The 27,913-nt window shown below is 33.9% G+C and overlaps 4 protein-coding genes and 1 long non-coding RNA gene across 9 annotated transcripts; 1 reads left to right on the top strand and 4 right to left on the bottom strand.

The window, feature by feature from the left end:
* Nucleotides 1-721: 721 nt before the first annotated feature.
* Nucleotides 722-3,854, bottom strand: LOC8274542 (IQ domain-containing protein IQM1). Its single transcript, XM_002516040.4, has 9 exons — nt 3,604-3,854; nt 2,891-3,365; nt 2,657-2,771; nt 2,500-2,565; nt 2,254-2,342; nt 2,073-2,160; nt 1,751-1,981; nt 1,558-1,659; nt 722-1,369 (listed from the first exon to the last, which is right to left on the bottom strand). Exons 2-9 carry the CDS (start codon nt 3,316-3,318, stop codon nt 929-931), a joined length of 1,560 nt encoding a protein of 519 aa, XP_002516086.1. The 5' UTR covers nt 3,319-3,365; nt 3,604-3,854; the 3' UTR covers nt 722-928.
* A 1,286-nt stretch (nt 3,855-5,140) lies between these two features.
* On the bottom strand, nt 5,141-9,599 carry LOC8274545 (mitochondrial carrier protein CoAc1). Of its 3 annotated transcripts, none has more exons than XM_002516041.4 (7): nt 8,655-9,594; nt 8,071-8,156; nt 7,772-7,979; nt 6,987-7,119; nt 6,292-6,476; nt 5,779-5,907; nt 5,141-5,632 (listed from the first exon to the last, which is right to left on the bottom strand). In XM_002516041.4, exons 1-7 carry the CDS (start codon nt 8,844-8,846, stop codon nt 5,531-5,533), a joined length of 1,035 nt encoding a protein of 344 aa, XP_002516087.1. In that variant the 5' UTR covers nt 8,847-9,594; the 3' UTR covers nt 5,141-5,530. The 3 variants fall into 3 exon arrangements, with proteins under 3 accessions (XP_002516087.1, XP_048228046.1, XP_048228047.1); XM_048372089.1 differs by having other exon boundaries at nt 5,802-5,907; XM_048372090.1 differs by lacking the exons at nt 5,141-5,632; nt 5,779-5,907 and adding an exon at nt 5,926-6,087 and having other exon boundaries at nt 8,655-9,599.
* Nucleotides 9,600-14,068: 4,469 nt separating this feature from the next.
* On the top strand, nt 14,069-16,585 carry LOC8274547 (cytokinin riboside 5'-monophosphate phosphoribohydrolase LOG8). 3 transcript variants are annotated; one of them, XM_015717424.3, is made up of 8 exons: nt 14,069-14,202; nt 14,370-14,495; nt 14,967-15,064; nt 15,201-15,231; nt 15,603-15,702; nt 15,880-15,950; nt 16,042-16,185; nt 16,326-16,585. In XM_015717424.3, exons 2-8 carry the CDS (start codon nt 14,379-14,381, stop codon nt 16,416-16,418), a joined length of 654 nt encoding a protein of 217 aa, XP_015572910.1. In that variant the 5' UTR covers nt 14,069-14,202; nt 14,370-14,378; the 3' UTR covers nt 16,419-16,585. The 3 variants fall into 3 exon arrangements, with proteins under 3 accessions (XP_015572910.1, XP_002516089.1, XP_048228406.1); XM_002516043.4 differs by having other exon boundaries at nt 14,094-14,495; XM_048372449.1 differs by lacking the exons at nt 14,967-15,064; nt 15,201-15,231 and having other exon boundaries at nt 14,119-14,495.
* A 3,344-nt stretch (nt 16,586-19,929) lies between these two features.
* Nucleotides 19,930-25,522, bottom strand: LOC8274548 (probable magnesium transporter NIPA9). The gene is made up of 9 exons (XM_002516044.4): nt 25,066-25,522; nt 24,511-24,609; nt 24,164-24,293; nt 23,763-23,855; nt 23,471-23,523; nt 23,302-23,360; nt 21,581-21,701; nt 21,096-21,244; nt 19,930-20,530 (listed from the first exon to the last, which is right to left on the bottom strand). The coding sequence occupies exons 1-9, from the start codon at nt 25,174-25,176 to the stop codon at nt 20,311-20,313; spliced, it is 1,035 nt and encodes a 344-aa protein (XP_002516090.2). The 5' UTR covers nt 25,177-25,522; the 3' UTR covers nt 19,930-20,310.
* A 691-nt stretch (nt 25,523-26,213) lies between these two features.
* Nucleotides 26,214-27,794, bottom strand: LOC107261009. Its single transcript, XR_001535007.3, has 3 exons — nt 27,726-27,794; nt 27,065-27,126; nt 26,214-26,915 (listed from the first exon to the last, which is right to left on the bottom strand). It is a non-coding gene; the product is annotated as an uncharacterized LOC107261009 (long non-coding RNA).
* Between the last annotated feature and the right edge of the window lie 119 nt (nt 27,795-27,913).

Here is a 27,913-nt window from a genome sequence, read left to right as displayed (position 1 = left end):
TCCACAGTTATTTCTTGATATATTTATATAATATAATTTTTGATTGCTCTCCCTCCTAGTACCAAACTTGTTACTTCACTGCTCTTACTGGGACCACTCTGTTTTGGACCATAACACAAAGCAGACAAATAGTATCCAAAGTATCTCTAATTTACTGCTATGTAGACAGGAGTTTAAATTCCAGGCTGGTTGACAATTTGAGGTATGCACTCATATTTGATCCCTCTACATTTGGATGAAAGAATTTCTTCATCTTAATATGTTTTGGAGGAGGACAAAAAGCCCAAAATTTAACTTTCCATTCAGCATTCTTGAGAGTCAAAAAACAAAACAGAAACTTATAGAAAAATAAGAAAGAACAAGAAGAATCAACCTGTTGCTTGTGAGTTGGGAAGACTTCTTGGCTCAAGACACTTGATTCAATCGTCAAGGCACTTGGTTCAACACAAGTTCATAACATATCATCCAAAATACTAATATGTGTTTTTTCTTCTAGATCCTTATTTTGTTGAATCCATAAGGATATTATACTAATTTATCAAGGATGTACTTTTAGCAAGAATGTGCACATTGAGTATCTTATTAGGACCCTCTCAAAAAAATGTTCGTAGCTTAGTACCCTCCCAAAGGAAATGTATGCAGCCAAAAAAGTCAAGAAATAGGAGGAAGAGGAGGAGAATATGATCTACGAGTGTATTGTCCACATTCAAGAATCATGCAATTGAACAAACACAGACAAACATCATATTCATTCACTAGATAGCTCATTTATGTACAAAAACAAGACCAAGTCACCTTTTAATTAACAAAAGAAAGAACGTTGAGTTAATTCCCTATTTCATTGCTGTCAAGAGCACGAGAAAGTGCCCAATTTGTCTACTCTTTTGTAGTTGAAGTCTTGAGCCTTTCAGTGCATCCCAAGCTCTGACTAGCCAGAAGTGACTGATACCCTTGGGCTAGGGAGCCCCATATATGCAAGTCTAGGTGACACTCGAAGCTTTGGACTAGGCCTTGGCGAATGGATTGGAAGACAGCTCCCCAAGTGGGCTGGACCAACCCTAGGTGATAAATTGACTTGCTCAAGTGCCCTAGCTTGCAGCTCTTGTGGATAGTCCCTCACGCACCCAATTCTGGGTCCGACGCCACTAGTCCACTTGCATGACAACCTCTTCGTCATATCAAATACTACCGGTGGTGCTTCCATTTTGGCTGCTTGACCACCTACACTTTCTTCTTCATGATTGCTTGTGAAGTTACTTGACCCATCTACCTCAACAACTTTTATGTCTTGGTCACCCTTCTTCTCTTCATGCTTTGAATACTCACCAGCAACCTGAAATGAAGCATCATCATCATCCACTGCACATCTCTGCAAAAAAAAAAGTGGCAAAAATATAAGCTAAACAAGCGGAGATATTTATTTATTTATTTCTTTTGATACAACTCTTCAGTGTGAATTGTTGATATGCACCAAGGCAAGAATTATGAACTTGACTCTGAGACCTTCCCTCAGAATTTAGAAAACCTTTCATCTATGAACTAGGCTCTGAAATTTACCTTAACATTTGCTAAGTCCACGTTATGCTCCTCAAGGAAACTGATGAATTCTTTGAAGTTGTCCTCAGTTGGGAGATAGTGACCACTGTATGGCCATATTGCCTGAAGAAAGAAAGAAATGAGGATATAAGGATGAGATAACAAAATGAATAGCCAATATCCAATACCGATATTGTGGGTGTAATATGTATACCTCGACAACCCCATCATGAGCCACCAATCTACCAGCAGCTATTGTAGCACCTCCAGATAGGAAACTTGAGTGTTGAAAAGCACCTTTCTTTTTCTGTCCTACATACAATGCTTTTGATGTGCTCAGCACAAAAATCCACTTGGAACCCTCAGTTGTATTAATAAGAGTCTCAGCCTGGCGATACGCAAGCTTGCCATCCACCACAATCACTTCATATGTATCCCTTTCTTTCTGCAACAGCAAAGAATGATGGCGTTAGGCTGCAGATATACTTCAAAGAGTAAAAGATATACAGGCAAATGAACAGAGTTCCAACACATACTGGTCCGAGATATTTGATGCATTGGCGTTGTAGAACATTTCTTTGACATTTCTCAATGTTTATTTCTTTACCATCTCCAATATCCAACCTTTAAAATTCCAGGAGATAGAGTAATTTCAGTAAATATTATCATTACACATAAAGAGATCTTGTTTTGCATTGAAGATGAATACAAATTTACCAGTAAAAGAAAGGTTGACGGCTCTTGCTATCACACCAGATATCATAGTACAAATGTAAATTGTGTCCATAACGATGGCGTGGATCGATCTGTGTAGCATTAAAAAAACCGTTAATTAATACATTTACTAACTTTAATACATAATATGAATTCCAAATTATGATCCCAAGTTGCTTTCATTTTTGTTTTTATTGCAACTGATCAAAACAAGAACGTGCGAATCCGAGACAGGAAGATGAGACTTACAGCTTCAAGCCAGTGTTGTAGAGCTAATTTTTGAGCCTTCTCATCCTTGGACAAACCCTTCCCAACCTAAAAAGACAAGCACAAAAAGACTTATTATGCCAATCTAATGATAATTCCAGATAGTTGCAGAATCTTCTAACAAAAAATAATTTATTACCTTGGCAGCCCTTGTGGTAGCTCGTGTCCACTTGGACACAGCAGTTTCATGTTTCTCAATATTGAAAAAAGACACTGAACTCCTTCTCAGAGCAGCAAATTCCAATGCCTTCCACCTAAAGAAACCAAAATTTTCACATCAGTATTAGAATAAATTATGATACCCAAAAGTGAAAAGAATCAAGAATTTTAAAAGTTCCAAGAAATTGAGAAAGTATATTGGGAAAGCACAAACCAGAGTTCCTCAACCACAACAGCGCAATCTGCAAGATTCCTTCTTGTTCTGTAACTCCTATATACTTTTTGAACTCTAGTTGCGGCAGCATCAAGCTCATTAATAGGTCTTGGAGAAAAGAACAAAAATGGTTCAGGAATCAATATTGAGGGTTTTGTTATACGAATTGTTTCTTGAACTTTAACCAATTTTTTTGAGGAATCGGATGCTTTTTTATCCTTGGAAGCATCCCAGTTCTTGAAGCTCAATGACCTCTCTACCACCATTTCTTTCAAATCTTGTTTCTTGCAGCTATTTGTTTCTTTCTCTGTACTTCCCAAGCTTATAGAACTCTTCGCAACCTTTTCAATGGCGTTTGTTGAACCAAAGAACATGAGAGAGAGGATATCATCCCAAGCAGATAAGAGCAGTGAAAGAGAAAGACCCATTCAGCAGTAGACTTTTTCTTTAACGTGTGGTATGAAAAATGGTCAACCTGTAAATCAGATTAAATAATCAATGCAATCTTGTTAGTTTTCTCTTATCAAATATACCAACTTGGATTTGATTAATATAACCGATAGTTCATCAACCTTAGCCGGAAAGAACAAACCAGTAGTAGCTAGTACTACTTTGGTGGACAAATTTCTTTTAAAAAAAATGTATGGGACATAATTTGTTTCAAGAATTATTAAAGCTGAAATAAGAAAAATAAACAGATCATGATTACTCACCTCTAAATGCAAACACCAAAGCTTCAAGACTCTGATGTCTGTGTCTCTCTTTCTGTTTGAAGTTATATATATTCCAAAGAAGACCTAGAGAAATTAATGCACGTAATAGGCAATATATACTTTCTCTTATATAGGGGGGTGGAAGTTTGAAAAATCAAATTTGGTGTGTGGAAAAAAGTGACAGTCTACAATGAAGCAGCTAGAAAGCGAAAGTGGAAATGGGAGTATAAGAGCTTCAAGGAAGATAAAAAGAAGCATTGCAGAAATTCCCAATTAAATTAAGCATGTTTTATATGGCCAGAACTGGGCTGAAAGAAAAGATAATAATAATAATAATAATATCTTCATGTTGTTTATAATAATTTTCATATTAAAAATATCAATCATTCACTATTCTATAAGAATTGTCCACATCAATTCAAAAGGCAGATTGAGATGTTTAAATAATGGAGTTGTTTTCCTGCACTTGCCTTGTAACTGGGTTAGTTGAAGCTGTTGGCTCAGCCTGTAATTTATTTGTATATATGTTAAACAAAGACTTGCGAAATGCAATGAAGACAAACAAGGACTAAAATATGTTTATATCAACTCCGTTTCATTTCATAGTTATTTAGAATTTACGGTTCCTTTTAGGAATGAATGAGAAGAAAGACCCTCGAGCTTCAAACTTTACTGAAGTTATCTCCAAGAAAACTCTATTCTAAAATTTACTATTCACCTTAATAGTTCATTTTTTCTTTTTTTGTTTCAAATGTTTGTACAGAATTACATATATAACTTGTGAAAGACGATAGAAATGGTATTTATTGAGAAGAGATGGCAACAAGTTGGTGTCCAGTCCAATCAAGATTCAGCAAGTTGTTTCTTAAACTATTCTTAGGATTTGATGAACCAACAAGTTGAGTAAGTTTTCTACTGTCAACGTTATCCATTCAACCCCAAAAATGAACAACCATCCCTTTAATGTGAAAGTTTTTCTAAACACACAGGCCTGTATAGATTTTTTGGCTGTGAATTTTTATCATTTTATGATAAGAATATCTTTTTAGTAACCAACAACTCATAATTTAATTAGATATTGAATTTTTAAATAATAAATTTTTTATTTAATAAATTATAATTTTTTTCTGAATTAAAAATGGAAGATGCCAAATGAGACCCGGATTATATGTTAAAATGTAAGCTCTTCTACTAAATCATTTATCTTTGTTTTCTTGAAAAAAGAAATGAAAAGTTTAGCAAGGCAACAAAATTTATGAACAAAATAGAAAATTAATGTGTAACTATAAAATAAAAAGCCAAAGCCAATAATTGAAGGGTCGTCGTCCATTCAGGTTCATCATCTAACAAGAAGTTGACCATCCCCTCCTTTTTATTTATTTACGTACAAATACCTGACTAGAAGAACGACGTTACTCACTAGTCAGTCAAAAGTGTGGGCCACTGCCACATCAACCCTAATTTTCCTACTTCCAGCTTTTTGGACAATCATTTATGAAAAGAAATCATAATCTTAAATTCAAACACACCGTTCCACTGCAACAATGATGGAATGATTTTACCAATAATCGAAAGTTACACAACTTAGACCCAGTTTTTAATGGTCATGTTCCAAAGTCTTAAGATGTATCGTGTTACATTATTGCTGAATGACCAATGCTGATGAACGTCATCGAATCATACTCTTAAGCCAAATCATCATTACTTTTACATATGATTTAATATATGAAAAAAAAATTGTTAAAACATAAGTACCATTAAACTGTTTTAGGTCTACCCCCAACAGAGAATAGAACAGAAATCCTCTGGCCTGCGAGTCAGTATGGTTGAAACTATTTTTAAAGGTGCAGAACAATAAGGTATTGCGAAGGCGTACTAGCTGTATGCATGTAATGTAACAACAGAGTTGCGTTCGTTGGTCAGAGACTTATCCAGCGGACAGTGGTTGGGACTTCTGTCGAGGTGGGATTCGAAGCCACATCTTCATCGTGTCATATGCTGTAAAGCCAATTGCCACAGAGGGAACAATCTGACAAAGAGCATATTGAATCAAAATTAGAGCCATATAGTGTCAACTCAACACAGTGTTTGGCTGACACTTAAATATGATCAAGAACAACCTCAGATGCCTAGATAACATGCAATCTAATAAGCAGTAACATATTGCAAAGATACCTTAATATAGTTAATGCTAAGACCTGCAAATAACTGTCTCCATCCTTGTTTGCGGACTATAGTGGAAAGCCCATCCCATGTGTTCCTGTATCTGCCATGACCTTGAACTGAAGGTTGCAAATTTTCAACCTGCCATGCATCGTTCCACAACTATTTCTTAGCTTCCGATATACAAATCCATTTTCAAGTTTCATATTAATGTGGGATTACATCAAACATTCTACAGTTTAATTATGGAAAAAATCTCATTACAAATTTGAAACCTGGTAAGGTAACTATGAGGAATCTGATGGTCAAATTGTCAGCCACCTACATGCCATACATTCTGGACTCACAAACTAGCAAACCAAAAACACATTGTAGACATCTAAAACAGATACTTGCCCATTGTTAAACTGAAACAGGTTTCCACAAATACCCTACAATGAAAACCCTCTACCATCAACATTTCATTCCACGGATTATTGATTGCCAAAATAGGCAACCAATAAATGCATGAGTATTGGATGATACCTGCATCTGTCTTCGAACTACATCTAATGGGTATGTGAAGGTCTGTCCAAGTAACCCAGCTAAAGCTCCACATGAAAGGCGCATCACTATTGACTTTTGCTGCTCCTCAGGGACATGCCTCTTAAGTTCCTCGTACACGTAGAACTTTAAACCGGCATAAGGAAGGATCCCAGTGAGTGTAGGGCCTGCTCAAACAACAGAGGCTTCATTATTATTTATAACTGAATATGAATACACATACACACACGCATATTTCATACTCAGGCTGATCATGTAACTATTCCAAGATTGATGATTGACATTGACTATTAAATTGACATCAGGATAAGTTCTTCCAGAAAGTTATCAAGAGCATCCTAGAAAAGGAAAACTGCTGTTTCTGAAACTAAGTGACCGGGAATGGCTTGGCCTAAGCCTAGAACTATCAGGTTGCTATGAAGCCTGAGAGCAGCCATATTATTTACAGCGAGCTAAAGAATCCTTTCAGGATTGTGTTGGATTTGCGAAGTCGGAGAAAGAATATCAAAAGTAGCTGGGCCTTTGATCCCTTCAGGTCTGTGAGAGCTGGCTCAAGCCCTCTTAAGCAGTAATGGACCACTTGGGCCTGGGCCTGACCCTGGCTGGTAATCCACCCCAGCTATGAATGTTTCCGAACCATATTGAAGTCCAAGCAAATAAAAATAGTATACACCCACCCACTCCCCGATACAGTGCACGTACTCCCCCTTCCCGGTAGACATTCGTAATTACATCTTTCAGGCCACCATAAGCAGGTCGAGCGCCTATACTTTTCATGCCAGATCTGAAATTTCCAGTTGTGTCCAATACCTATAGAACCAATAAGAATGAAATTAAAGAAGAAAGAAAAGCATATAATGAACTGCACATTTTTTTGGACTTGCTTCAACAGAAAAAGCTTAATGACAAGTAAACTGTCCATATTTAATAATCCAACCTCAGAAATTACAAATACAAGATATATTAGGAGTGCTACCACAAAACCACAGTATAAGAAAAATTCGGTGCAAAATAATTATTGATAATCATTGAGGAAAACTTGATAAATATGAGAACTTGTCCAAAGAATCGAAGGTAAGTTCTAAAGTTCATACTATTTTTTTCTCTGTGTTCAATAAAGTCCGTACTAGTTCAAAGGCAGTTTGATAATTGATAAGTTAATAAAAAAGAAAGGTAATGATGATTCTGTAATTCTTGTTGCACGATAACATTTAGGATTAGAGTCAGAATAACCATGCTAAAAGATACAGACATGACAGCAAAGATTCCTTTTCACTGCACACTAAAATCCATAACTCACTATGTTATAAAGTAAAACCAATTAATGCATATCATAACAATGAATCAATCAGCAACATGCAACAAAGTTTAGCTAGCCTTCAGACCAGAATTCTAATGACTACCATGAAAAATAAAATCAATATAGAAGCCTCAAAAACTACGCAAATTACAAGCTAATTACCTGATACGCAAGTTTAGTACGAGCCAAATCTAAGGGATATGTGCATAAAACTGCTGTTCCTCCAGCCACTGAACCAGCTAATAAATCTATAACAGGCCCTGAACCTAGAGCAGGACAGTTATTCAAGATCCAACTGCGATACTGCTCATATGTCATGAAATGTAAGGCTGCATAAGGAACAATCCGAATAACACTAGCTCCATTTCCCCTATGAGTAGACACAAAAATGGAATACTATAAGTTCTTCAGCACTAGATTATACAAGTATCATGGGAAAAAGGGAAAAAAGGAAAACTCACTTATAAAAGCCAAGAATTCCCTCATGCTTAAATAGTTTCTTCAAGGATTGAGACACCCCAAGAGATTGAAAACCTTCAGTTCTTGTCTATAAAATTTAAGAAGAGTTAGAAGAACTACACGGATACAGAAACTAATGGGGAAGATAAGAAGGACAATTATGAAAAAGCAAGAACCACATAGCAAAATCCAATTGGCATGCAACAAATTGCGTATAAGAAGCTACTCTAAAGAAGATGTGAAATTGTTGCTCAAGTTCAGATTAATACTACTATCATCATTATTATAATAAGCGCATTCTCCAAAAACAAAAACCAGCACTGTGACTCGTGAGAGACTACAATCAAGCAATTCAAACAGTACCAAATCTTAGAGAATCACATCATATATAACTGAATGGCTCCAAAGGAAAATGAATTCTACCTTTCACCTTTCAAATACCTATCATTTAATTATAGAATAAATATTTCCAGCAAAGATGAATTATTACCTACGATTGTATCAATTGGCCAAAAAAATGATAATACAAACAAAAATAGTTATGCACAAAAGCCATGAAATTTACTAAAAGCAGAAGATGCATCACCTGCAAGAGTATTTTAGTCCTTTCAAGGGGGGCAACAGCAGTCTTTGCAATTCCTCCAGCAGCTCCCCCAGCAATGAGCTCCTTAACATAAACAGGCATAGTATCAATATAAGAGACCTCTCTGCGAGAAGGAGAACCATCAACTAAACCTGCCATATTAGCCGAAAAAGTAGAACCTTGCGGAGAACCCATATCAATATAATCCCAGATGTAATCCAAATTCTATACTACCAAGAACTGTGTGAAGTCACAAATTAAAAAAAGATACTAGCCACCCTGGAGTTTGAAGAACTCCTTATCCCATCTATCTCTAGGGATACAAAAAGAAAAGACCTCTTGTTCAAACGGTAGATTCAGATTCAATGATGACCTGAGAACACCCAGAAAGAAATTGGGCAAGTTCACAAGCCTATTCTTCTCTTCAATAATAAAAAGATACATCCACAGATATAGAAAATCCAATGATCACGAAGTCAAGAAACCCAAGTCCTCTCTCAATTCTTCAATTCTCCCATTGATCGTGTGCCAATAAAACCCAGTTCAAAATTCAAAGACCAAGGATCAAATAATCCAAACTCTTGTCTTATTTTGATTAAGACAAATAAATCAATGGGTTCAATCAAAGAAAACTACTTTATTATATTAGAGCAATACCAAAACCTTCTCTTATCTTGACCCGAAAATCAAAGGGTTCAATAAAAAAAAAAAAAAAAAGCAAAAAGGCCGAAAGTTTGTATCTAAAGCAATAACCAGATGCATCAAAGACCAAACCCTCGAGAGAGTAATCGTAGAAATCGAAGGAGAAACCTGCCAGGAAGATAGGAGAACAGGTTTTTCAGGTTCTGTTCTCCGTAATGGAAGGTGATAGGGCAGTTCCTCCAACGCTTTCTCCCTCGTGTTTCTTTCTTACTCTCTTCCTGTAGAATGGAAAAAGGGGAAATTTGAAAGTGGAGTTCTGAAGATACGTGATCTAATACGACGCCGGTTCACGTGCTCGCACCTGGACATTTAACTGCTGTCCACGTTAGCCCACATTATGAAAGAGACTTCTTTTTCTCCAAGAATGGTGGATTTTGTTATTCCCTCTATTTCATTTTATTTATTTTTCCTTTTTCTTTGGACGACGTTTCTTTTTCCTCTTTAATCTTGAAGAATAATAAAATACCCTGCATGCAAAAAAAATAAAATAATAATAATATAAATTCTCTCATTTTCGTCTTTCGATTATTTTTAAAATAATTTTAAATATAAACTTAACTTTTTAATGTATTTCAAGCCTCTGCTTCAATTAAAAATTAAACAATCATTATTAAAATTGATGTGCAAATCTTTAACTCTCAGGTAATGCCATGTTAACCCCTCTTTCTTCGTAATACTAACATTCATTAATTAATTAATATTGCATTATACACTGCAACAATAATATAACACTAATTCAATAAAAATATATAAAAATAATTATAAATTTATAAAATATCATAAATCTGTGATATTAGAATGTCTTTTAATTTAAAATTTAACAACTATTTAATATAATGGTATATCAAAACAATTAAACTAGAGAATTTTAACTTAATCTAGAGGATTTTGTTTTTTTGTTGTTTGAAAAATTAATCTCTTATTATAAAAAGAAGTTTCCTGTGAATGAGATGAAATATGGAGACATTTTTAATTAACATGTAATCCATTCAATTCAAATAGAGTTCTCTTTCACTGAAGAAAATCTTTAGTCTAAGGACAAAATATTTGTTCACAGAAAGGTTTACAGTCGGAGAGGGAGTGAATATTTTACCCAGATAGAAAGTTTTCCGCCCATGTAAGGAAGGAAATTTTTTTAATTTGGTGGGGAAGCTTTTGTTCCTAATGGAAAGCATTCCATCCGGACAGAAAGTTTTCTGTCAATGTTTAAACAGGTAATGGAAATATTTCGTGATCTTGGAAAGACCCCACAATTATGACCAACCGGATTCTCCATACTCCGACCATACACCGTTCTTATCTATGAAAATAGACACTCGCTTCATTCATTTATTTACCTATAAATTATATTTCTTATACAGCATCAGGTTCATGTGCAAATCCTCCCCTTCCCTCTCAAAACGTCAAAAATTTCTGAAGCACTTCAAAGATACGTACCACAGAGGAAAAGAAAAGGCTACTGATTCTAATTCCATTCATTGTTTTTGGATCATAATCTTTCAAAATGATGTATTCGGACATAGAAAGATCCTGCCACGGGTTAACAATTTTAAGCAGGAAGCTCACTATTTTTCATTACATATCATCAGAAAATCAGAAAGATTGGACGAAGAACTGCATAACCATCTGATGACACACGAATGATCTTCCTACTAACATCAAGAAAATCCTTCTCCCTGATCTTTTTATTGTCACTCTCGTTTTTCACTATCTTGGGAAGGAATTGCACTTGGCTCAATGAAAGAATTCTGCCTAGACACCGGTAAGGATCTCGGAGTCTTTGGATGATATGTTGTTATTCTGTTTCCTTTGGAATCATAAATTGCAGCATCTTGATCTTCATCTGGTACTTTACATTTTTCTCCTAATATAATTGTCTTCATCCATATCGAATCCTCATGTTTCAACTTCCCTTTCTTTTTGTGATAAATTTTATCTTCCTGCTGATCTTTCCTTGCCATAGACATACTTCTTGGAATTTTAATGCTCATATTCCTGACTAGATTTCTCGTGGAAGCAGACTTTGTTAACAAATTCTTGCAAGAAAATGTCTCTTTTAATTGCTTTGACGGTGGTAATGGGAGTTCCTTTATTTCAAACTCTTCTTTCTGTTTCTCTTTTCCACATTCGGACTCTACTGCGTCTTGTTGCTGTGGTTGTTGTTGTTGTTTTTGATGTTGTCGGGACGCTGCGGCCATTGCTTTTTCGATCTTTATTTTTAGCGGTGACCGTGATGGAGACGGAGACGGTAATGAAGTAGTTATATTCAAATTCTCTGCTGGTTTAGATGAAGGTGAAGATTCTGATGATTTTGACTGTGATGCTGATCTTCTCCGAAATCGAACACCACATAAAGTTGTAGATATTGCAATTGCAGCGGCCATACCTGCAAGAAGAAGAGAAAAAGAAACTGTTTGATGCAAAGATATTGATAGATCATCAGCTAAAGGGACTCTTCTTCCCATAACTGATTAAACCCAAGAATAATTTTCTTTTCTTCTCTTCAAATTTCTCTAATCAATTTTATCTAATTTTTTTTTTCCTTTTTCTATTTGTTATTTAACTTTGGTGGGCTGCAACAAGAATCAAGATTTAGGAAAAATGGAGAAAAAGAAAAGAAATACTTTCTGGTTTATTGACATCAAGAAAACAGATCAAATGTGCATGTATTTAGGAATGGAATGAAAAGAAGAATAGGCGAGGAGGCAGAGTTGCAAATTTTGACAGCATTGGCTTCTTTTTAATATAGTAAAATCCCTTGGTTGACGGTTAAGTTGGTTACATTCTTTGAGAGAAAGCTAAAAATATCTAAACTGCTGTTTCTTTTTTTGGTTGTTTTGTCAGCTGCAAATATTCAGGGCAATTAGGATTCTCAGATCATACCATATCAGAAACTCAATAATCATATCAACCTCTTGAGCTTTTATAGGTACCTTCAGTTGGATTATTAACAAACAATTAATATCATGCAAGCTATTAAATGTCTCATGGTGTGTATCATTTTGTTTCTATTGTATTAGTTTCCATAATTTTGTCTGCTGCATTTTCTTTGTTCTGATAATAAACAAAATGAAAAATTTTCTCATCTCTCGTTAATGGGTACATAAGACTTTTAGAGTTCACAGTTAGTGGCCAAATACAGTTTAGGTCCCTGAATTTATATCTATTAATTAATTAATACTTTAATTTTCAATTTAACTTATTAGACACTTAAATTTTACTCTTTTTTTTAATGTATAAATATTTTTAACTTTCAATTTAATCTAACATACACGTCTTTGTAAAATAAATGTGGACACATTGAAATAAAAAAATATTAAATTATTACAAGAAAAAATAAATTTAAATATATATTAAATTACATTAAAAATTATAGCGTTAAACTAACTAAACGACCAAAATCGATGGACCTAACTATGCATTTAGCTAAAATTAATTAATTAATCATTTTGCTTCATAATTCAGGATATAATAGGAGCTAATAGTATCACATGATCGTTCTTAATTGCCAAACGCTTGATCCAGATACAAATCTTGACAACATTGTTATGAGCTCTTAGGCCCTTGCAATCTGGGTTGGGCTTAATCAGTGTACCCATTCTTCTAGATTGAGTCATCTTTTTTGTGCATGAACAAAGGAGTGTAAACAAACAAGTAAACCAAAGCAAATAATAGTCACAATTTGATCGAGTTTTTTCATTGACCAAAACAAAGAAAATTGATCGAGCATTTCAAGCTACTATGAATACATTGTCATGATTAATATGGATGGATCAAACCCGAATTCATTTTAATTCTTTATCTTTTGTTTATTTTATAATCTAAAACTCAATTTTATTTTATTTTTTCAGTTTCTGTTTAAAAGATCAAACGTTTTAATTTATTCATTTTTTATATAGATTTTAATATAAATCTTTAGTTTAGCTGATTTATTTCAAATAATTATTTGATATTTTAAAAATTAAAACAAACCATCAAAGGAGGTTAAAATTAGATATATTTAATTAATAAATTAATTAAAATATATTTAATTTAGTTCATAAATCTTAATACATGGTACGCTAGATATTATTTTCACTAAATAAATTATTATATTAATAATATTACATAATATGCTTACTATTATATTATTTTTAATCTTTTATTAAGTTTTAGAAACTACCTTTTGAATAAAGACTAAAAGTGATTAACATATAATTAAGAGTAATTTTATAGTGTATATATTACAAATAAATAAATAAAATATATTTTATCATAATACTTGTTAAATTAATTATATTTATAATTAGAAACTCAATTAACAAGTATTTTTAAAATAATTTATATCATTATATTAATAAAATCTTAAATCTTTGAAAAGAAATTTAAAAGATGTTAAATTATTGTTATCTTTTAAGAAAATTAATTAAGATATAATAATTAATAATAACATATTAAAGATTTTATTAAATTTAAACTTATTTTATAATAATAATGATAATAATAATAATAATAATAATAAATAATAATAATAATAGCCGTGATGTAAAACTCAGACATAAAATTACTAATAATAAGGCAAGTAATAAATAAATAAATCCAACAGTCCCGATTACGAGTTTGACTTAGAAACTCAAATCAATTCTTTATTAGGCATGTTGATCAATTACTAATTATTTACTCATCTAATAATAATATAATTCTATAATTAAAGCCGACAGAGAGACGTTGGATTAGAAAAGGAATGGAGCATGTGGGCTTCTCATATATCTCTCTTCCTCAACTTTGTTGTATTTTTATTTGCTTTTAGTCTTCAATTCAAAGAGCAACCCAGTTTATATCTTATCATTGATTTCTCAAAAAGTTTTTGGTGGGTTGCAAGTTCTTATTAACTGCAGCTTTAAAGCTAACACCTTTGCTATCTTTTTTTGTCTTTTGTTACTATTGTTATTGTCGTTTCTTCTTCTTTATTATTGTTGGAATGGTTTCTGATTGAATTGATATATATAAATATTATATATATTGTATTAAATAAAGAGATTGATAATGGAGGAAGCAGGCAGTAAAAGAAGCACGTTTAAGAAGATGTGTGTGTTTTGTGGAAGCAACGCTGGTCATAGACAAGTTTTCAGTGATGCTGCTGTTGAATTGGGTGATGAACTGGTTTGTCTTAATTCACTTGCACTCTTTTTGGATTTTTATTTTCATTGACTAAACATATGAGCTATGTTTTCTAGTCTCAAAGACTGTCATTTGTGCTTTTCTATGATTTGGATTAGGTGTTTGATATCTAGAATAAAGGTAGTTTCTCTGGATAATGGGGCAGTTCTTATAACAATGGAATTTGCTGATCTTTCTTATCTATTTAGTTTAGTTCTGAAATGAGTGTTTGATGTATTAATTTGGCTTTGTTTTGTTTTGCTGGACTGTGTTATCGAAACACTTGTTTTGTTTACCATTTTGTGTTTCATTGAATGAGTTCTGAATAGAGTGTTCATGTATTAAGCTATCTATATCATATTCATTGATATGAAATGGAGATGTCTTTATGCTTTGTTTCTATGCTTAATTTGGCGGTTTTTCTTGAATCTTCTGCAAGTTCTATGTGTTGCATAAAACGAGTGTGGATGACAGGTGAAAAGGAAGATAGACCTCGTGTACGGTGGAGGCAGTGTTGGGCTAATGGGTTTGATATCTCAGAAAGTGTACGATGGAGGCTGCCATGTTCTTGGGTAACTAAGAAACTAACATTGAAGAACACACTGTCCTTCATTTTTCAAAATTTGACTTATTAGTAAATGCAAGCAAGCTGTATTTTGGTCTTATTTACATTACACTATTGAGTTAATGGTTGGCATTTGGATGCAGGGTCATTCCAAAAGCACTTATGCCTCTTGAGGTATCTGTGCTCTTAACAACCATTTTGTGAATCCTTTTCCTGATATACTTCAAATATCTTTTATACTTTTGAGATCTTTGGGACTGATATTTGTATGAAGTTATATGTTTCTGGTTTTCACTCTCTAGTTATTTAGAATTTAATGTATTTTTCACTTTATGCTATAAAATTAATAGGTTATTCCTGAATCTAAATGTTTCATTGTTCAGACTGACTTAATTATATTTCTTTCTTTCATTTCAAAGCTCACAATATGGACCCTCTATAATATTGGTTCTAGCTCTTTTAACGAACCGGCAGTTAAAATAATTGAGTGTTTTAAAATCATGATTGCTTGTTGACTAATGGATTCTTTTATTGCCAACATATAGATATCTGGTGAAACCGTTGGAGAAGTAAGAATTGTTTCGGACATGCATGAACGAAAAGCTGCTATGGCCAGGGAAGCTGAAGCCTTTATTGCTCTTCCTGGTAAAAAGAAACACCTCAATATATACTCATGAAGTATAGGAAAAATGAAAATTAGCGGGAAGTTAGGTTCTTGATGCCTGAGAAATAAGCCCCTTAATTTATGTACTTAAAGAATTGTTTCAGCTTTTTAAGGTTCTTGTACTGTATTTGCAAGTACTAATGCTTGAGAAATTGTAGGAGGATATGGAACCATGGAAGAACTACTGGAGATGATCACATGGTCACAGCTTGGTATTCATAAGAAACCGGTAGATTTCATCAATCATCAATCTTCATGTATGAAGATCTAATTCAGGCTGTTTGAAGTTTAGATTATAACTGGTCCATTCCTCTGTACAGGTTGGCCTGCTAAATGTTGATGGTTACTATAATAGTTTGCTTGCTTTATTTGACAATGGTGTTCGAGAAGGTTTCATTAAGCCTGGTGCTCGTGATATAGTTGTCTCTGCTCCATCAGCCAAAGAACTTTTGGACAAAATGGAGGTATAATCTTAAATTTCCTCAAGTATTACTTTGTTGAGCCATCTATTGTAATTTAAAGTATTACTTTGTTGAGTTGGGAGAATTTTTTTTATCCCAGCAATATCAGAAATCTGAAGTTGTATTGGATTTTCTTTTTTCAGCAATACTCCCCTTCCCATAAATATGTTGCTCCACATGAAAGCTGGAAAATGGAGCAACTAGGTAATTATCCAACACAACTGAATGCACAGTGAAGTATTGGTGGTAGGCCTTTCTCCTTAATTGATTCCTGATGTAATTCATCGTCAGTTAAGTATGTGTACAAGAATCTTTTTGTGAACGGGGCCACATATTGTTGACGACTATGTACTTATTGTCGTTTTAATGATTTGAATAAACCTTACTGGCTGCTTTCACAACATTCATTGGTTTATATGGTCAATCATGCCACTGTTAAGGGATCAATTCTGGTTGTTACCACTTATTAAAAGATTATATTTGAAATGAGAATAAGCAGTTCTAGAATATCTTCTTTTGAACAGGGAGATGGTCCCACTATGCAGCAACTTAACTCAAGTGGACTAAGTGCCTTAGTTGGGGGTGGACTTAGATGATGGTTAATAAAGCTATAGCATCTCAGTCTAATTCAGTCTGACCTTTATATGGTCAGTTGTGTTGAAAAAATTTTATATACGTTTGTATAAGTTTCTACTTAGCAATCTTAAGATCCAAGACATTTCTTAAAGAGGTCAGTGCCCTGTATCTTCCGTTAGGGGGAAATTGGGATAGATTTCACAGTTTGGGAGGTAAGCGCTGTCAATATAGTGAAGGTGGCACTGGAATTTGTTGAATGGATTTGGAAATCATCATGAAGAAAAATACATGGAGTGAAAGTTCATTAGGTATTGTTGACATGATGGATAAGTTGATAACAGCTGAACTTTGTTAATTTATTCTCTTCTAAATACATTGGATTTAATGATAGGCAGTGTAGGAAAATAAATTTGGAGAGGACAAGCGCCCCATGTCCTCTACTGAAGGTAACCATTTTCCCTGGAACATGTTCTAAGTTTGTAATTTCAAAGAACGCTCATTTGAAAGGCCTTAATAAACTCTATAATGAAAATACAGTCTGCGAGGACCTCAAAAGAGAGTAATATTGTTATTCCTCGTACGTTCTCAAACCAAAACTGAAAAACTTAAGCTCCCTTCTCGTATTTTCTTTTTTAGGTTCCTAGGTCAGATTCTACTTTGATAGAACTTCAAGCAATTGCCTTGCGTAGCAACTACTCACCAATCCCAGGGTTAGATTCCAGCATTTTCTGTACTTTCAATTAGTGAAATATAAACAAGTAGACAAAAGCTAAGGACGAAAACTCCTGTTCAACTACTGGCCTCAAAAAGTCATATCAAAAGTTGTTCGAGGAAGCTGAAGTCTAACCATGGCTGTTTAGAATTGTTAAATGTAGCATGAAAGGCTTCAGACAAGTCCTGACATTTTCTTACTCTAAATTTTAGTTGTTAAAATTATCCTTCTTATGAGTTGCTTGTTATTTTCATTATATATTTATTTGTTTTTGAACGGAGAGTTGGTTTTATTTGTTGGCCACTTGAGAGAAACAGATGCTACCTTTCTATCAAATTATCAGAAAGGCAAATATGGCAATAAAGCATTCTGCAGTGCTTATCAGTAATGATTTAGATTTTAGGCCATAAAGAAACCAAAATTGATTGGGTGCAACGCAAATCCTTGCTTCCTTACATCTCCTCAGAGTCATCCATAAAGTAGCAACCAAAGGACAAAGTCTTGCAGACTAAAATGTTGGTTTTTGAATTGTTGAACCTTGTTTATACAGGATGTTAGAATTATAACACAGCAAACCCATTTGTCCAGAATGTTAGAAAAAGACATGTGTGACCATATTGGGTAAAGCTTGGCTTTATTTTGAAGGTGCCAACTGCCACCCACATGGATTTCTCATTGTATTGCCAGCAGAGGGGTCCTGATGTACAGTCTTGTTCACTGCTTCGCCCATTGATGTACCAGAGATTCCTATTTATTTTCTCTGAAATTTTACAGATATTTCCCAACCGCTTACCCTTTTTGTTCAACTTAACACTCGATGGTTCATGAAGATTTTATTTTTTTTACGAATTTATGTCTATGAGATTCTTGTAGTTATTAGTTTTGGCTTAATACATATTTTGCACCATGTACTTGTAGTAAGTTGATTTTGTAAATTTGATCACTTCCAAATACTTGAACTTGTATCAGATGACTTTTAAATACTTAAAAATTGTAAAATTATTCAATATTAAAATATAAAACAATCATATATATATATATATATATATATATATATATATATATCATTCTTCAATTTATTGTAGTATATACACTAGGTTTATAAAAGAATTTCTAGAATTATATCTATAAAAGAATTTCTTAGAATCAATAGCTTCCAAAGAGCTTGATTCACTTAAAAATTTCAAGTGTGACTAAGGATGAAATTAAAGTGTAGGTATTTGAGAGATGTCAAATTTATAACTTTTTAATACAAAGACAAAGGCTAATATATGTTAAATCTATTACCGCGTTGGCTTTTGTCCAAGTCATGGTGAAAGTGGACCTCACAGCAGGTCTTGTGCGTCAATGAACAAGGAAGAGAAGGTGATGGCTGTTGTTTTCTCATGGGAGGGGGTCAGTTTTCTACTTTCTACATCAAAAGTGAGTTGCTATAAGAACTGAAAAGCCATTTAACTGTTCGCTAGGGCGTCCCACCAAGTGATTAAAGGTACAAATCTATTCATACTACTATTAGCTTTAGGGATAGGGGGTCCATGAGACGTAAATAACCCAGAATCAGGACAAGTCTTGTTTTTGAAGACAATTGTCCTTTCTACTTGTTTTCCTTTTCAGCATCATGCTACTTGGTCCTTTCTAAATACCATTACCTAATGAAAGGAGCACCCATGAAACATAAGCAGAGTCCGCCATCTTACAGCAGCTTTGGGAACATTTAATCGCCGGAATTTGACTTCCCTGTTCAGAATCACTTATCCATGAAAGCTGAATTCTAGACAAGTAACGAATTCAGCATTCACGGAATTCCGACTTTCCTTGACAAATTCTGCCTTTCAGGCTGAAGTGCTTAGCTTTCTTCTAAACATGGAGTTCCTACCAAGAACACTAGCAGGGTACCCGTACCGAACCGTTCTAGCTTTTTTTTTTCTTAAATAACCAAATATGTTTCCCCATTATTTATAAAATCAAAGAAACTGTGGTTTCCAAGAAAATTGGAAGAGAGAGATCAGATTGAAAGGGGATAACTGTTTAGTCTCCTATGTATCACATGCAAAAGATTCTAATTGACCTAAACTGGGTTTCAATAAAATAAGCAGGGTTTGCTATAACAAGACAACGACCCTTGACTTTCGCTAACCTGTGTGACTTGAATCGAACACAACACATGAAGTTTGGAAGAACCTAACTTACCAAAGTAAACAGTTTATGCATGTCACCAGGCCAGTGCATGTGCTGAGAGGCTTTCGATTTTGTACCTTCGGCCTCATTCTCTATCAACGAGATGAAGAGTTTGAATTACTCATGGGTGTTAAAAAAAAGTATATTAAATTTCTCTTTATTTAACAAAAAAGATTTGAATTTTTGTATAAATTACTTTTGTCAAACCTGTTGTGGAAAACATTATCTTACCTGCAAATATTTTTAAAAAATTTTGAAAACCCAAAAAAATCAAAAAACAGTTTGAGAAAAGCAACCCCAAACAAGCTCTCTGAGATCTAGTACTAAGGAGTGACAAGTGAAACATACAAGCTTTGTTCTGTTAAGATATTGTTACAGACATTCATATTGAACAAATGTTTTACATCTGACCGGAATTGAAAATACCCATACCTTGAAATGGACATGGAAAAGTGTAAAAGGTTCAGTTTTAGCATTCACCGATATAATATTTCTCAGAGGGAATGATCTTCAAAATTTCATGCCCTCCAGACGAACATAATCAGGCCCACTGTACAACCCAGCCTCTACAGGACCAACCCTCCATTGGGTTGTGCGAGTGTGTCAACCAAACGAACTTATACCTCTTACCATTGGTGGAAAATTAGGTTAACTCTTTCTATTTAAGCTTTCTCCTTGGCTGGAGTTGATATCAATTGATGCAATGTTGCTGTCTGGATAACAGCACTTGGATTCGAATCCTTCACCCGAATAGACCCTGATCGACTCAAATTAAAATTCCAATCGGCTTTGCTCCGCATGAGGTGTCTTAATGGCCGTGGAAGTTGTCGCAATAGCCGGGTTGAACTCACAAGTAAAATCACACCTACTATTATAAGTAACCTGAGATGAGAAAATTTTCAAGTAAATGGCATGCAGCAAATGTCTCTAAATATCCAAATAGGACCCCAAAAGACGCCTCAGTATTACAAGTAGGACCAAATAACTAAGAAATCCTACAAGCAAAGGTTCGTGGAGATAGAACAGTCCCACTGCATGACAGAGATGAGCGATCTTAACTAGTTTTAAGCCAAACACACGGGCATGAGTTTGGACTTTGGGGTAGTTCCTGAACCAGGCTGTTTACCTCCAAAAGGCAGTAATTCCAATAATATTAGCAAAACAAAGCCTTTGAATTGAATGTCCAACACCGCCTAATCTTGTTATTTCCATCTTCCTAATTTTTTTTCCTTCATTTTTTAATTTTTAACATGCCAAATGTTGAACAGGGCTCCTCTTCCGTGGTAGATGAACCATGCTTCAAATCGAGGCTTAACTGAGTTGAGAGTATAGAGCACACATCAATTATATGCCTTGTGAATACATAACTCTCAACACCAATCCAAGAATTAATTTCTAGAAGAACACAAATTAGATCAGTAGAATATAAGTAGTTCCATGGTGTTACCATCCTAACAGAAGTGAAAGTCGGGCCGCGGGTGCTGAAGGCAATCGTTCTCCCAAAGCAAGCATTCCAGCAAGTACACCAGTCACTATAGATGCAACAGCAGCACATGTAGACACCACAATTGCCCTTCCATGCTTTAGACCACGAGTCTGCTCAAAAGGAAAGGTGAAGTTGTTAGGTCTGTCAACTTCCTGCAACAGCTGCGATACGAACGTGCAGCAAATATAGCTTTGTATGAACAAGAATACATCAATAAACATGGATTCACATGTTTAGAGATATGTACACGTGGAGGAAAAAGGGACAGGATAAAGCATAACCTTATTTCCTCCACTGCTCTCTGTCTCTGTAGTGAAATTAAGAGAAATGGATGATGCCATATGCTCATGATCATTTTATGTGACATGTCATACTTTCCACAGATGTTTAGTATCACAGATAAAAGCAACTATCTCTACCCTGATCCAGTCGAGGCTTCATAATACCTGATAATAAAATCCAGTTGCACTAGAGCAAATGCTGATTGAAATGCATATAGGAACCAGCATCCTTGAGAAGCCCTGCTCCAAGAAAACAAAGGCCATCTTTGATATCACTGAGGCCATCCTGCAATAGGTTGTCAAGATGTGTAAACATTAAGAATTGAATAATCAATTAAAATCCTATTTCACGAATTGAGAATCAAATTGAATGTTTCAAATAATAAGTATTGGTCATATATTTCCAGGCATGAAATTAAGGGGGTCAGCACTTGAAATGTTAATTCTATTAGGAGTGGGTTAAAAATGCTCACATGAAACTGCCTACCTCCTTTTTAGTTTTCTTTAAAAAGTATTTTCTAATGAATTTACATCCATTTAAAATTTCTATTTGACATTAATAAAAACATATTAATAAATTCATTATTATTATTATTATTTTGTTATAGTTTATAATTCACTAACTTATAAAATATTATCTTAATTTATCTTAAATTATAGTTATTATATACAAATAATTGATATAATATATTAAATTTTAATTAAGATAATTTATTAATATATCATAAGTTGTTAAATAATAACAATCTTACATACTTTTAATTAGTTATAATTAATTTAAAATTAATAAATTAATTAAATTAATAGAATAAAATAAAAATTAATAATATAATAAAAATAATTATAATAAAAAACATTAAAATAATTAAAATATATAAATATATTAAATACATCACACGTCTTGGTGAAAAAGCTGTGATTGGTGCGGTTTTTGCTTCTTTCCATTCTTTCTTATCCGCAAGTGGGTCAGTGACCGAGAGATTCTGTGTTGAAGAAATAACCGAAGCTATTTCTGCTCTTGGGGGAATAACTGCGGTTGGTGCTTTAGTAGGGGCATTCTATTCTGAATTAAATATAACATAATAAAAAACTTTAATAAATTTCTCAAATTTATTGGATATTAAATTATTGTAACTACGTTACTGTTACGTTGTTTCGACTTATTCTGTTAACCCGGTATGCCAGTAGCAAACAGACTTAATCATTACCCCTATAATAAAATTCTTCTCCCCCTTAATTATTACCCTTAACTGTTACTTGTGTAATTTAAACCCCCATCCCTTAACCTTGTACCAAATACCAATCACAACCTAAAATGTAATATTTCAACGAATACTTTAACAAATCCCAAATGAGCTTATGACCAATAGCTTTTAAGTAGGGTGTTAAATGACGGCCATAACAGACCAACACAGGCAACACATATCAGTCGGAAGAAGAATTGTTTTTTTGAAAAACTTAAAGTCTAAGGATTAAAAATAAATATTAATATTGTTTAAACCAACTAAAGAATTAAGATATAAGGATTTTTTTTTTAAAAAAAAAGAAGAGAAAATAGAAGTAATTCTTATCTTTGTACTTTGTACTCTTACAGTCAAGATAATAATCTATTAGGATTTTATACTTAGAATTTATTTAACATAATGTATTACATATTGAACTTTACTTTCCATTTCTTTTTTATTTGGACCGTTTTGACACTTGTTTTTTCAAATTTCATGATAGTGGTAGAAGATACAGTCCAATACCGTGGCATTCGATATTGAAACGGGTCACAATACTGTTATTAAAAACCATGGGTTCTACTAATGCAAAGTAAGCTTTAAAATTTCTGCTATGTAAAAAAAGAGTCAACAAGAAGCAAAGTTGGTGCGAAAGCAATTTACCCAAACAAAATGCCAGATTCCAAACCATATATTATTTCTTCAATAACTTCATATTCCATCTGCATCAGAGATATTCTTAATGAGGAAAAGGGTCAAGTTACAGAGACGCGCACAAAAGAAACCTAACAGAGTATCAACATGAATGCGGGAGAGGGGGGAGTTGTACTACCGTCTCCTGTTCTCTTCGCTCGCGTTTGCAGACCCGAAGCCATCCATTAAGGCCTACCTAAACCAAACAATCATAATTAATTGCACAAGTCAAAACATATATAGTAAGCATAGCATTATGTCATTTCCTTTAGATCTGTCTCTCTCTATCTATCTGTCTCTCATAATTAAGATTTGTTTAAAATTCAGAAATTATCTGATTTTACCAGAATCCAAACATATAAATAGGAATTGTGTAAGTTTTAGATGAAAAGAAACGGTGCTAACACAGGATGGCGCACAGGGTAAGGTACCTATAAACAAGACAGCAACAATAAATGCCAGCCATGGCAATTGGAAAATGGATATGGAAGAAACCTCCTGCTCCTCACCTCCAGCACCCACTCCTGCCATTGTGGGAAAAAATAAAAGAAGAGCAATCAGCTATGCAAAAGACATTGGATCCAAAACCATTTACTATTTAGTTTCCAGACTTGCTATTCAGGTTAATGTGTTGTTTTGTATATAAATTCACAGCAATACAAGAAAACTTGATATCATGGAATAGTATTTTTTTTTTCTTAAAAAGAAAAACTAGAGGAATAGACTTGTAATGGATGAGAAAATATGGTCACCTACACCTGTAAACTCACATAAAGCCTAAACACTGCTTACTCTTAGCAATTACCCAAGGGACCATGAAGAGCTTACGTACCTATGGTACCAATACCTGCCAAGGTGATTCCAATCCAGTCAATCACATTCATCACTTCTTTAAGATAAAAATGCGAGAAGACAGAAAGAATTGCAAGACCACAGCCAGAAACTGGTTGGATGACAGATACCTGATTAAACACAGTCCAGATCAATGAGTTGAACAATGGGCGCCAAATCACAAAAAACAAATTGCATCATCTCAATACGTGTAAATTATGTTGATCACAAAGGCAATACATTGGTAATGAAGTAAAGCCGTATTGTTAGAAGAATGATATCATGCTTCTCCTCACTTTTGCACTAGTAATTTCCAATTAAGAATGTTAATTTATAGAATCCACTTACAGGAGCCTGAGATAATGCCCTCAACATCAACATTGCTCCACATATGTCCATAAGGAAGCCTATGACCCAAGATTTGTTAACAGCATAGGCTCTAATCACCTGGAAAGAAACAAAATCAATGAGTATCCAGAAGAACTTAAAATTCTTTATAGCAACATACAGGTTATGCATCATTAACTAATAGTGGTTACCACCACCAACTTCAGAATCATAGTTTGTTTGCCACAAATTTTAAAACAAACAAAGAATTTGATTTAATTCTATAACCACAAAGAACCGAAATAAAAAATTGATAGGAAATAATTGAATCCTGATTTCTAACAATACAATCATAAAACTGCAAATAGAAAAGGAACCCGTTTTACAAATGGGTTGAGCATTAATCTTCCAATCTGTATACGTCATAACAATGAAACCTTAAAGAAACCAGTCAAGAAAGAAACCCCTTTCCAAATCAAACATCTACCAAGAAAACAATCACAAAAAAAGTCCACTGCTTTACCGATCAATCCAAACAAAATCTTGAATACTAGAAACAACGAATACAAAAGCAACCTTGAGTTTGAAAGAGAGAGGAGGCAAAATGACAGTGCCCTTTTTCTGCAGAACCTTGCCAATGTTATTACCGGCAGCAGCAGCCAAGGTTAAACAGATCGATTCCCACATGTTGTTTGATGTTTAAAATCAGAAAGAACACAGAAAGAAAAGAGTAAAGATCTCTCCTTTTTCGAGTTTTATTGATGGTGATGGTGGTTGGCGTCCAATATTTGTAAGGTGGGTTTGTTTTGTTTGGTGTTTACGCTAACCTGTCAGCTGCTGCTATTAATATTACTTTTATTTTTATAAAATTGGGTGTTGTTTAGTTGTATCTTTGCCATGTTTAGGACTCTGGCTGCAAGTGGAGCGGAAGTGGAAAGAAACATTTAAAATTGAGATTTTGGTATTGCATTTAATTGAAGTAACCTGGACTGTGATTCTTTAGGATGTCTGAACTAAAATTGGCTACTGGGACATCCTGGCTGATTCTTATTTTTGGTGGCTAACGCTAGAACTTACCTGTTTTTAACGCCTCCAAGTAAAAGTCTATAACAATCTTACATTTGCTTTCTTTTATTAAGAGGCTAAATAAGCAGTGCTTTTTTTTTATTTTGAAAAATTTAGAAGAAGGTGAGATTATCATGATTTGAATTTTTGATATCATTCATTACCATGGATTAGATAATTGACCATCAAAATATTACTAATTTTGCCTCAAAAAAAATATCATTTTCAGTTTATATGCAGATTAAAAGATATAAAATTTTAAATTAATATCATTAATTTTAAAGATATTTTTATTAAATTTTTAAAAAAGTTAGAAATTCAAAATCCATTTTATGAAAATTAATTGTATGTGATAATATTCATATTAATTAAAGGGATGAAATATCTAACAATTATTTACTAAACTAACAATTGGAAAAGAAAAGTTAGGACAAACTAGAAAGGAAAAAGGCACTATCTCCTTGGGACTGAGTAAATAACAATTTACCAATATTTTTGTGGAGAATAAGAAGGATGAAAGTTTCAGGTAACATTTTCTTATTCTCACAAGCTGTCACACCAAAATCTTGAGCGAAATGCATATATTAAATATAAAAAGCATGTACTTATAAGGGTATTATAGAAAATGAATGCATATGTCAGTGCAAGAATGAATCCCATATGTTAATATTTTCTTCAATCAATTAGATTACTTTGAACAATCTATAAATCAGACTACATGGTTTTGAAGTCAACTTTGCTTCCAATAAGCAGAATGCCTTTTGCTTCTTTAGTGATGAAGAATTCCAGGTTAGTTACAATTCGGTCCCAAGAGAGAAGCTTTCCTTGTGCCTTTCCAGCCAAACGTCTAAAAGACTGAGGGCCCTTCGTAACCTTATCTGGTCCAGTTTTTCTTTTGAGCTGCTGATAGGGAAGGATGGGCTCCCACACCCACCATTGTCTCCATCCAAGAAAGAATTGTGCGGAACTTAAAAAGCATTCACCATTTCTGTGATTCTTGACTGAGAAATTTCACATAACTTGTATACTTTCATATATGTACTCGTGATACTAGGGCAAGATGATCAATATGTTAATCCGGAACAATAAATGTGGATAGTCTATAGCAGTTTAAGCCGAAAAAACAATGTGATAATACAAGGTTAGCAACAGAGATAGTCTATGATATAATATAGCAGCGATAGTACAGAGAGAATAACATTGAGTTTGTTGTAATGGTATATACCAAACTCATATGTCATGTGTATATCAAGAAAGGAAACATGAAAGAGAAATCATGTGTTCATAGCAGTTTTAATACCACTTTGAAGTTGCAGTCACCCGTCGTCGTGTTATACATCAGTAGAACATATTTGGAAGGTCTGATAAAAGGAGAAAAACATCCACAAGCAACAAAATTACATTAACCCTCTGTAGGTATTTCATGTGCCAGAAACTCAGGCATGAACACCTAATTTATGGAGTCCTGCTAAACAACATAATAAATCATTCTAAATTTCAGTGAGCATACTCGAATAAGCAATGGACTTCAGAGAAAGAACTGAACCGGACGAAACCTACAACAAGGACCAACTGCATTTTCAGGAACAAGAAAGTTAGCCTGTGACAATCACATGTAAACCCAGTGCAGGGAACAACAACTGTATTCCCTCTTTTCAGACTTGGAAAGACGAAAGTCAAAATCAGACCTCAACAAGAAAGCATTTCTGAATCTTTCATTTAAATGAGATGATGAGGAGAAGCAAGAAAGATAAATCGGACAAATTCTGTCATGAACAAAGAGCATCCTCATACGATACAAGACCACTTCAGCAATGAGAAAGTAATCTTCTAAAAGAAAGTGGCAGTATTTCAAACCAGAGAAATTACTGCAGCATATCAATGACTTCAACCCCTGCTATTCTTATGTCATCAACTCAATTATTCAGATTAAAAGGACACGTTTTTTTTCCTATATGCAACCATACATAGAAGAAGTGAGATAGCCTCTGGCATTGTAATGAGGAGACTGGCAACGCATATAGCCTAGAAATACTATCTGAGACAACTATGCACGCTGTGAAGCTACAATAACTAATTAAAATCAAGGAAAAAATTTAAAAAGAAGTGAAATTTAGCATGAAAAAGCACAACCCTCTAAAGTTCTTTAGCCATAAGCCTATAAAGATTACCTTCAACCGCGAAGATAAATGACTAGTTTGGGACTTGGATTTAGTTGAGTTGAGTATCTTTACCTCTTCTGTAATATAATGAAACCATCTTCACCGATTTGTGCAGCAACTAAATTTATAGAACCAAGAACAAAACAAATAAAAGTAGAACAATCCAATACAAAAACCTCAAAAGAAGAAAGTTTCAT

The sequence above is a fragment of the Ricinus communis genome, chromosome 3 (genome assembly GCF_019578655.1).
Source record: "Ricinus communis isolate WT05 ecotype wild-type chromosome 3, ASM1957865v1, whole genome shotgun sequence".
Taxonomy (NCBI): domain Eukaryota; kingdom Viridiplantae; phylum Streptophyta; class Magnoliopsida; order Malpighiales; family Euphorbiaceae; genus Ricinus; species Ricinus communis.
This window is presented reverse-complemented; position numbering and strand designations above follow the sequence as displayed.